This window comes from Phasianus colchicus, chromosome 5, assembly GCF_987193195.1.
Source record: "Phasianus colchicus chromosome 5, bPhaCol1.hap1.1, whole genome shotgun sequence".
NCBI lineage: Eukaryota > Metazoa > Chordata > Aves > Galliformes > Phasianidae > Phasianus > Phasianus colchicus.
The window spans coordinates 37,145,046-37,155,491 of NC_143440.1; the positions used below are offsets into that span (position 1 = coordinate 37,145,046).

Genomic DNA, 10,446 nt, shown 5'->3' on the forward strand with positions numbered 1-10,446 from the left:
CTTGGTGGATCACACCACCACCAACTCACCTTCATCTGAACACACCCAGCCGCAGCACAACAACGTACCAAGTAAAAAAAAAAAAGCAAAGACTCCCACAGGGAAGGCAGAAGTATTTTCCCAAACACCACATCCCAGCCCCGACCTCTGGTCAAGCCACCCACTGGCACTGCTAGGGATAGCCTGTGTGAACAAGTTTAAATTTATCCCTTCATTCATACGTAGGTTAAATATGGGAATTGGTTCCGCATTAAACATTCACCACACCGCGCCGAAGCTGAAAGATACCTTTCACGCTCAAGTTTACTCTAAACTATATATACACCAGCAACGTAGTGCAGAGCAGCGCCAACAAACGCACGGGAGCCGTCCGGTTACGCGCCGGCTGTGCCGGTGACCAGAAGGGCAGCCCCCGACACACGGGGCCGCCGCAGCCGCGCAGCCATCCCCGCAGCGCCAGGCGGTTACCCAGCCCGGCCCCGGCCCGGCTGCGCTCGGCGAGGTGCATTTGAGTAAGAAAAACAAGTCTAAGCATGAAAAAGATCTAGGTGTGCTCTAATTTCGTATGCTGCGAACGAGAAGCATTTCTGATTTAATCTCATTAGTCTGCGCGTCTGTTGTGCAGACAAAAAAGGGAGAGCTCGGCGCTGGGGCCCCCCCGCAGGTGGGACGGAGCCGAGCAGCCCCGGGACACGGAGCCCCGCGCCGAGAGGCGCTGAGCACTTTCCGCCCATTGTTCTGACGGCGCTGACACCAACTTAGGGACGACCCCGCGCTCCCTCCTGCGCCAACGGCAGCTCCTCGACTGCCGCCGTCTTCGCACCGACAGAAGAGAAAAAGATCGAACGGGGACGGGGGCAGCGAGAGGACCCTAACCGGGGGGAGCGGAGGACAGGTGTCCGCGCCGGGCGAGCGCCCCGCCACCGCTCCGTGCCACCGCTCCGTGCCACCGCTCCCCCGCCCCGCCCGGAAGCAGGTGCAGCGCCGCGGGCTCCCGGGGCCGGGCCGCGTCCACCCGGGTCAGGCGGCGGGCCGGCAGCCGGCGGAGGGCGGGGCGAGCGCGGCCATGGGCGGCGCAGCGGCTCTGACACCGGCCCGGGAGAGGGTGCCGGGAACAAGAAGCTCTACGCGGCCCTGCGCGGCAGAGGCTCCGCGCGCGCACAAGCACGCACACACACACACGCACACACCCGCACACAAACGCACACACAACAACAGCGCGGCAGGCGCGTGCCACGCTCCGCGCGCGGAGCCGCCGCCGGATCCCGGGCCCGGCGCGCGCGCGGCGGCCGTTTGTTGTTGCCGCGTCCCGGCCTAGCGCGGCACCGACACGCGGCGGGATGGGGGCAGGGAGCAGCGGCCCGGGGCTCAGCGCCGCCTCCCACGCGCCCAACTTTCACTTCCCCGCGGAAGGAGCCGGGCTGCAGCCGGCCGCCCCCCTCCCCGCCCGCGCCTCTCTCCCCGCGAAAAGACGGGGCCGCGGGATCCCCCCCGCCGCGCGGGGAAGGGATTCCCCGGGCCGGGCCGGGAGATCCGCCCTCTCCCCCCACCCCGCGGCGGGGCACGGGCTCGGCGCCAGCCGCGACCCCTCCCCGCCGGGCGCCCCGCGGCGCTGCCGGGGAATCCCCTCCCTCCTCCCCGCCCAGGTGTCAGCCGTTGGGGGTAACCGCTCCCGGCCGCGGGGAAAGGGGGGGGCAGGGGGGGGGGGAAAACGGCTTACTCGTAGTCCCTGAAGATCTCGTTGGTGACCCTGCAGTAGAACACGCGTTCGTCCGGCCGCAGGTCGGCGGGGGGCTTCTCCCTCACGAAGGGCTTTCGGTGCAGCAGCGGCATCGCCCCGTTCCGTTCTCTCCTCGCTGCGCCGGGACCCGGGGAGAAAGGAGACGGAGGGAGGCGGTGAGCGCGGGCCCGGCGCGTCCCTCCCCCGCGGGCGCCGGAGAAGGAGCGGCAGAGAGCGGCGGCACGGCGGGATCCGGCGGCGGCGGCGGCCTTTTGTGTGCCTGACACGCCGCTGCCTGCCTGGGACTGCGCGGGGAGCGGCGGCGGATCCTTCCTCCCCCGCCTCCTCCCGCCGCTTCACAATGGGGCCATGACGCCGAGCGGCGGGCGGGCGCGGCGCCCCCCCCGCCCGCGCCACACAACGTGCTCCGCGCGGGGACACCCCGGCCGCCGCCGCCGGCTTTGTCTCCGCCGGCCCCCCCCCGGCCCCGGGTCGCCCCTTCCCCGCCTCCGAGCCGCGCGTCGCGGCCGGACACAACTTCCACTCCCCGCGGGGCGAGCGCGGCGGCGGCCGATCCGCCCGCTTCCTGCCGCCCCGCCGCCCCGGCGCGCTCCGCAGCCCTTTCCGCCCCAGCCGCTCCCCGGCCGCCGCCGCCTGCCTCCGCGGGACGGCGCGGCCCTGGCTCCGGGCGCGGCGCGGCGCGGGGGGCTGCCCGGCCCCGGCCCTCCGCCGCCCGCCTCCTACCTGGAGCCGCTGCTCGGGCGGTACGCAACGCGGCCCGCGGCTCTGCCCCGCTTCTCCTCTGCCCCCCAGCTCCCGGGAAGTTTTTGATCTACTTCTTCGAGCCCTCAATCAGGAAGAGCTGCTGGGAGGAGCTTTCCACTTCTCTCCCCTACATCTTTATTGGCCGCTCGGTGCCTTCCAGCGTGTGTCACACAGGAAGACAGAGAGCTACATTATTAATTAATGGCTGAGAGGGCTCATCCTCCATTTTTGAATTATCAGCCTGCGATCTGCCGGGCGGGGGGAGGAAGGCGGTCCTCGCCGCTCGGCCCCCGGCCCCGGGGATCCCTGCCGCGGCAGCGCTGCGCTGAGCAGACGGCCTCGGCCGCGCGGCTCCGCGGCTTTCCCTTCCCGAAGCCAGGGAGAGCCGGCTGCCGACGCGCACGGCGGCACGAGGGTGTGCGTGTTCTGCTGCAAGCAAGGTCGTCTGCGCGTCAGATACGCCCGGAGCTGGGCCCCGTTACGTTACCCCCTTTATTTTTCCGCCAGTTCGTTGAAAACGTCCGTACATCGCGTTACCGGTGTACTCGGGTTTTGTTTTTTTCACCGTTTTCGCTATCTTTAAGGCATTTCCATGCATAATTAAAAGAGGGACGTTAGTCTAATTGTGATCTCTTAAGTGACAGCCGGCTTAGAGATGTATGCAGAGTGCGCAGCGCAAGCTCCAGCGCTTACACAGTAAGCGGACATAACTACTGCAGAAACCCCCCAGAACCACCCAGGTGGGCGGTGTCTGAGGGCTGACATCTAAGCAGGAATCTTCAGCATCAGCCCTGCTCAGGCACAGAAAGGTGCTGTGCTACTTCCTGCACCTGTGCAGGAGCTGTTTGTCTTCCCTGCAAGGATCGGCGTTGCTGTAGCCCGGATGACTGCAATCTCAAAGAATGTTTACACTCAAAGTCATGAATTGCTTTGTTTAAAAAGCGATCGGGTTTTAATCAAAAGCACCGAGAAATGCCAGTGCTCTCCTCAAGTTTACAAAATATTAAGCTTGAACAACAGCACAGGTTAGCTCCGAGTCCCACCAGCTTATTTTTATTTGCCAGTTGGCTTCACTTTCAGTTTTTAATTAATTACCAGCAAATGGCACAAATGCAACTTCAGTTAGTGCACTTCTAGCGCATCTAACATCTCGTAAATTTTAGTTTTGCATCAGAACTCTACAGTATGCCACGGTTGTGACATTTAGTGTTGGCAGCCCTTGTGATTACAGTGAGATTTTGCAACACTACACTTTGTTTTCAGCTCAAACTCCTCGGCAGATGGGATTAAATTGGAACCTCGGCTTACATAAAAATAATTACATTTCTAAATCTCGAGTTGGAGAGAAGAGCTTGAATATGTGAACCTGAAACTCACAACTTAGAAGGGAATTACAAGTCTCGAGTTGATCATTTTTGAAAGCATCTTTACTTTTAAGCCAGTATCGTGGTATCTGAGAGTTGGGCTGATTTCTTCTTATGCCTGGATTGTCAGCACAGCGCTATTTCAGAATTAGTTGGTATCCATGAAAAATGCATGAGTTGACAGAACTGTGACATCAAAAGCAAATCCCCTTTTCCTCTTTGCTCTCCCTTGCCCTCTCTCTTTTCTTCTCACCTTTTCCTCCTCCTCTTGTTCTTCCCCCCTCATTATTCCCGCAGTGACTTCCCAATGAGCAGATCCTCACTAAGTACTAGGGCTGCACTGCGTTCTGATATTCTCAGGATACAGAGGAGCAGTTCATACAGTTTTCACCTCCGAATCCAGCTCCGTTATTTAAACCCCTCTAAGCCAATCTCTGACTGCTCCCAGTGAGGTCAGTGGAAACTAGAACCATTTTCTATGGCACCAGATAATGGCTACTGAGGGGGCATTGAGATTGCAGTGGAAAATAATTCTGAGAAGTCTGAAAAAAATGTCTCTTTGCTTTCATAGGAATATTTATTGCATTTTTGCACTGTATTTGAGTGTTGTAATCATTTGGTGTGTTTTTAATACGTCACAGAAAATATAGTTTTGACTAGGGACATCAGACTGGGGTTATTGATGTGGATTTTGCCACGGAGGGGTAAAAAAGCTGCTTTTGTTTTTAGGAGATGTATTCTATCAGCTGTTCTAGGTGGAGTTCCTTTGCCAGTGAGTGAAGTTGCAGTTCTCATTCGTAGAACTTTAAAAAATAGTTGAACTAGGAGGATAAAATCTCAGGAAGCACTTTGTCTGTGTGCTTTACAGCAGTAGGACAATTTATGAGGGTCAGTGCTGGCCAGGGCTCTGAGCAGCTCCCCAGCTGGTCCTTCAAAACTCCCCACAATTCTGCTTATGTTTTACTTTTCACTTGCCCCCTGCTTCATCACAGATTTGTTTTCCTTTCTCGTCTGCTATTTCTTCTTGTCCTAAAGCCACAAAGAACTGATTTACACAGAGATAATCCAAAATACCTGTTTACATCAACCATTACCAAATAATTCTATATATAACAACTGTTATTCTGGAACAAATGCAATAGAATTATTTTAATGTAGCATTGTCACTTTAAATTCACACTTAACTTTATACTGGAATAACTAATATTTAGCCAAATCATATCCTTGGAACCATGCAAAAATAAGACTTTGACCCAACCTGTTTTACCTGTAATACCATGCAGCTGGGAAGGTGTTTTTTTCTTTTTTTCTTGGAGTGTTTAGCCACATGCTTGCTTGCTTTTTTGCTCATCTTTTTCCCAAAGGCTCCCAGTTTCTTTTTTCAGGCTTTGGCTGAAATAAAAAAAAAAAAAAAAAAAAGTGCTGTGGGAAGCTCTTTGTAGAGAACTTCACTGGACTTTGAATGAGTCTGTATAGGTTCTCAACTCTTATTTTTATAAAGAACATATGGTGGAAAAGATAAACTTGAAAGATGAACATACTTGTTGAAGTGATACATTGCTAGGGAGATGCTCAGTCAAATGACAGTTATAGTACCAATAATCTCTATGTTTTTCTATGTTGTCTGCAGAGTGTAAAAAAGAAGAAAACTATAACACACATATGAGCATCAACTCAATTTAAACGCGCCAAACAGATTTTCTTGAGATATCATAGCCCCCTTTCTTTCCAAATGTAGTTCTGCATTTCCATGGTGCATACGCAAACCTTCGCTCCCCTTTAAGCTTGAGGCACCCAGCAGAAACACCTTATTTCTCTGGTGATGCATTTTATAACTCACTGATAGAACTTGTTCACCTCTTGCCCTTTCTGCACCACCTTGCTGAGCACTCATTCTTTTGATCGTATATCTTTATTTAGACTTTAAACTATGTGAGGAAAGACAATGTGCTGCTTTTATCAATACGCTCCAGCTGTGTGTAACAGCAACATTTGGTCTATTGTCTTTTACTGGCTGCAAGGAACTATACTCAGTTTTTAATAACTTACTGGCTTATAAATAACATGCTTCAGTCAAAAAAGGAGGAGATGCAGATAGGCAGTTTTTCACAGCACATTTCATTTTTTCTTTCATTCTAGCTCAGCTGTATTTCAACATGCATTTAGAGCAGTTCTGTAACCACAAGGATAGTAGATTCCTTATTCTGCCTCTGGGTACATTCAGCACTTGTTGCTTTCACAAGAGACAAATAAAGGAGGAGGTAAAGAATCAATCCCTACGTTCTATGAATTTTTGACATGTTCGTATTTGTTTGGTAGTTCCTTGATGGTCTTAACCCAGCATCTTACTTGCTGTAATAGAAGGGAGGGCAGTATGTCATGCCCAGAGCCTGCTTTGCCCATTGCTGAGTTTTGATACCATAATAAGTACCAGGGCCCATCTCTCACCAAACCCCCTGGGAACACTGAAGTATTTTGTGTAAGAACTACTCTGTTATTCTGTGTTCTTTTTTTGTGTGTGTCTTCTTCTTTTTTTCTTTTTTTCTTTCCCCTCCACAGCTTGATAGGATTTAGACATCTAGTTCTCCCTGCTTTTAATGGATACTGCACGCTTAATGCCCTTAAAGCTCCACAAATTAGGGGATACACTCTAAGATTTCCTTTAATCATACCTATTTTTTCTCCTCTCAGAAAGGGCTATTAGAGGTATTTAGGCTGATAACCTTATACAAGTGAGGAGGAACTCTGACCTCATCTACTGTGCAGCAGTGACCATGTATCATTGGCCTCTGACTTGATTACAAAATGATAAAATCACATTGTGAAACCACTTTTCATTTCCTAATAGTGTCTCTGAAACCAGCTTAAATTCAGAGAGGATTGGTACTGCATTTTCTTAGTTACAGTTGCACAGGATACAGAGTATTGATGCTACTGTCATCTGACACTAACGCTGGATTTCTCATTGCCAACCAGTATTTAGAATGACCAATGACTGACTAACGATTCTGAATGAAAGCTGGGTGGACTTACTACCTTCTTCTATTTATGTACATTCTCACTCCCAGAGTGATGTGTGGCACTTTAGAATAAACACTGTGCATCAAACTGTTTGAGACCCAGATATGAATCAACAAGATATACTTTATGTGGTCAAGTCTGAGAGTAAGAAATCTAGAACTGCACAATATTAACTTACCATTTACTAAACTTGCATTGACTTTATTGTAATTAATTATATTGAACACCTCTCTTTCAGCTGATGAGTGGAGCCCGCAGTATGAAGGATGTTGCTATACTTTATGGCTTTTTTATATAACAGCTGCAACTTTTTTTTTTTTTTTTTTTTCAGTAATACTAAGATTAGCTAAATCTGTTTGTCTGTGGAAAGAGATCCCATGCATTGTAGTTGCTGCTTAGTAGCACATGAAGAAAAGTTGGCCCAGTCCCTAGTCTGGGTCATTTAGTCCAGGATTACAGGAATGAGCCAATCTGAATCATAAAATTTTGCCCAAATACACACCGTGATGGGTCTTCATTGAGCCATTTGTTTGACAAATGTAATGACTCATGATCATTACTGGTATTCTGACTAATCCATGTGATACAAGGCTGCTTTGGCACCCAACTAATTTTCTTCTGTCTTGCTGCTCATCTCTCACAGAGGGCTGTAGGAAGGCTGAAGCACAGAGATTAACCACGTAGGCACCATTCTGACTATAGGTGCCAAGAAGAAGTGGTGTGAAAGAAGCCAGCAGCTGCTTGAGCCTCATCCTGCCTGGTAGTGCTCCTGATGCCTCCCCACATGGCATCACACAGGCTGGTCCTGCCAAGGAACGGCTCCAACACAGCACTTATGCACAGGAACTGCTTCAGCTCAGGTAGACAAGGGCAAGCATAAAGCACTGTCTTGTCCTGGATGCAAAACAGCCTGCAATTTGATTTCAGCCCCTTGGTTTCCCCTGAAGGGCTTGTATTAGCAGGGTGCTGGCAGAGGCATCCAGACCTAATGCACTGAGTCCTAATACAGGAGGGGAGGTCACCATCACAAAGTATTGTTTAGGGAACCTTACATGCAAAGAGCATCCTCTGGAAGGAGTGCTCCTTCGGCACAGACCCACAGTGACCTTCCCTCCTCCCATAGCTCTGGGGACAGGCATGTGTTAGATGTACACCACTGTCACACTGCCCCTGCTGGGGCCTCACGCTCTAGGGAAATTGAGATACTGATGGGATTTCTACATTTCTTAAATCCAGGCACTTGAAAGTATGTTTATTTTATACAAAACACACAGAGAAAACAAGTTGAAAGTGATAAATCCAGTGCTTGCTTTGGTCTTGCTGGCTGTGGAAGGCTAAGGATGCACAGCAAGTTAGTAAGACTGTTTCTGTGCCACTCTACCGATAAGCATACAAAACAAGAAAGAAAATGCACATTTTCTTTTGTTACTAGTACCAATTCAGCACAAGCACTGATAGAAGGAAATTGCTAAAGATTCAGTAATCTGTGGGTTAGGAATTAAAAATTATTTCGGTCACAATTTTCAGTCATCCAGGAAATTCCTATACAAAAAGCAAAGACAATTTCATGATCCTAAACCACATTCAGAGATGAAAGTTATGGGAGCTGAGATCTCATTTAGTACAACTCCACAGTGTGGATACAGGTATAATGTAAAAATGCTTCTATCTGAAAAGTTTGTTTTACATAGGAACACCTTCTAGGGGTTCAACGTATCTTTATGCATCTCTAGATGGAGCCAGGTGTAAGGCCGAATTGAGGTAGCTGTGAGATGCTGTGAGTTGGTGCACTGTACATCTGTGACAAAACTAAAGGCTCAGGGAGAGAACCTCCTGCTCTGTAGGTACAGTTATACAAATGCAAGGCACACGTATGACCTCAACTCTCAATGTCTTGCCTGTTGTGCAACTGGGAATTTATCCAGAATGCGTGCATACTGCATGTACGCATGCTTGAGTAAAAACGCCTCACAGCTGGCATAAGTCGAAATAAAACAATTTTTTTTTCTTTTATTTCTCTCTTTACCAGCGATACTTCACACAGTATTAAGGAAGCTTCTGGCAGAAGGACAAATTGTAAAAATCAGGAAGATTGGAAAAGGTGCACCAGGAAACAGTGCTCCGTTTTATGTCAGTGGCGACGTTCTCAATGAGATCCGCAACCGCAGAGCTCATAACCGACTTCTGAAGCCGACAGATACGCAGTATTTCAGTGCTCACATAAAACGTCGTTATGAAAAGTTGTAACTTTTTACAGTGTTTGCAAAAGCGAACAGGAACCCCGCCGACCCAGCCCGCAGCACCGCCGAGCGGGGAACCGCATGGCAGCGCTGCCTCCGAGCGGCCCCCGCCCCGCGCTGCCGGTCCCGCAGCTGCGGGATGGGGAAGGCAGCGACGCGCGAGAACTCCTCTGCCTCCGCGGCCGCGAGCAGCTCGGAATCGCTGCTAAACACCCGAGGTGTCACCGCGGTGCCTACGCGCCGGCGGCTCCCTCCCGGTGGGGCAGGGACGGACATTTTCTCGCTCCCGCTGCCGCCCTGCTCGGCCAGGCGACGGACGTACGTCCACCAGACCGAAAAAACTCCCCCGTCAGCCCCCGAGCCGCCAGCCCGACGCAGCGCCAGCCTCCGCTCCGCGCCCCCCGGCGGCAACCCGGGCCCCGCGGGGTCAGTGCCCGCTCCGGCCCGCCGGCTGCGGAGCTGCGCGGGGCAGGCGGGCGGCCTGACTGCGGCGCCCCCTGGCGGCAGCGGCGGCACGGGAGCGCCGGGCGGACCCAGGCGAGAGGGGATCGCGGCGCGGTGCTGCCCCGCGCCCCAGGGCATCGCCGTCCCTCCGTGCGGGAGGAAAGGGATCCGCAGCCAGCCTGCGGAGCGGCCCCCCTCCCCCCCCCCTCCGGCTGCGCGCTGCCTCCGCCTGGCAGCGTGCGTGGTCCGTTTCGATAAGGCTCGGTTAAAGCTTAACCCGGGCAGGCCGAGGGGCGAGCGCCGGCGGCGGGCAGGAAGCGCTTCGCAGCAGTACCCCGCCGGGAGCTGCGCCCGGGGCGGAGCCGCCGTCGCCTCGTCCTCAAGGTCCGGTCCGCTCCCCTCCAAATGGCGGCGTGGCGCTGCACGCGTGCCGTCCGACCCGGCTTCCTCTCGCGTTCTGCTGCACCCGCCCCGCAGCGGCCCTCCCGGCGCCCAGGCAGGGCGCAGCAACCGCGCGGTGCTGCTGGGGGGTGGGACATGGGGCCTCCGTTACACCGGAGCTGAGCATCTGTACGCTGCCCGACTGCCCTATATCGCATAGGTCCTCCTGTCCTGTCTTACCCTCGGTTTTATGGTCCTTCACTTCTAAGCGTTCGGAGTAGGATACAAGCTCCTGCAAACTGTTTTGGTTTTGGAGCAGTAGGGAATGCAGAAGGGAAGTTTTCCAACTCCTCTTTAACATAACCTTCCCAGATCCCACTCCTGGCCCTGCTGTGAGCTCTGCAAACAGCCATCAGCCACACAGTCCAACACGTGTATGTTTTACCCTTCCACAAGCATGCTCCAGAGCCTTTGCAAAAACCCTTTTAGAAGAGAAACTCATTTTGAACTT

At 52.8% G+C, this 10,446-nt stretch overlaps 1 protein-coding gene and 1 long non-coding RNA gene across 5 annotated transcripts in view; one reads left to right on the forward strand and one right to left on the reverse strand.

Annotated features, from left to right (window-relative positions):
- The window catches only part of BAZ1A (bromodomain adjacent to zinc finger domain 1A), a 53,046-nt gene extending 50,927 nt beyond the window's left edge, over window positions 1-2,119 (reverse strand). For 3 of the 4 annotated variants that reach the window (XM_031593808.2, XM_090141316.1, XM_031593805.2), the window contains exon 1: window positions 1,721-1,850. In XM_031593808.2, coding sequence (XP_031449668.2) covers window positions 1,721-1,833 — 113 coding nt within the window. In that variant the 5' untranslated portion in view covers window positions 1,834-1,850. Of the gene's footprint in view, window positions 1-1,720 lie in introns of all 4 variants that reach the window. The other variant, XM_031593804.2, reaches the window with a different exon arrangement.
- Window positions 1,807-9,461, forward strand: LOC116229358 (uncharacterized). Its single transcript, XR_004166999.2, has 3 exons — window positions 1,807-1,896; window positions 7,514-7,730; window positions 8,900-9,461. It is a non-coding gene; the product is annotated as an uncharacterized LOC116229358 (long non-coding RNA).
- The last annotated feature ends 985 nt before the right edge of the window (window positions 9,462-10,446 follow it).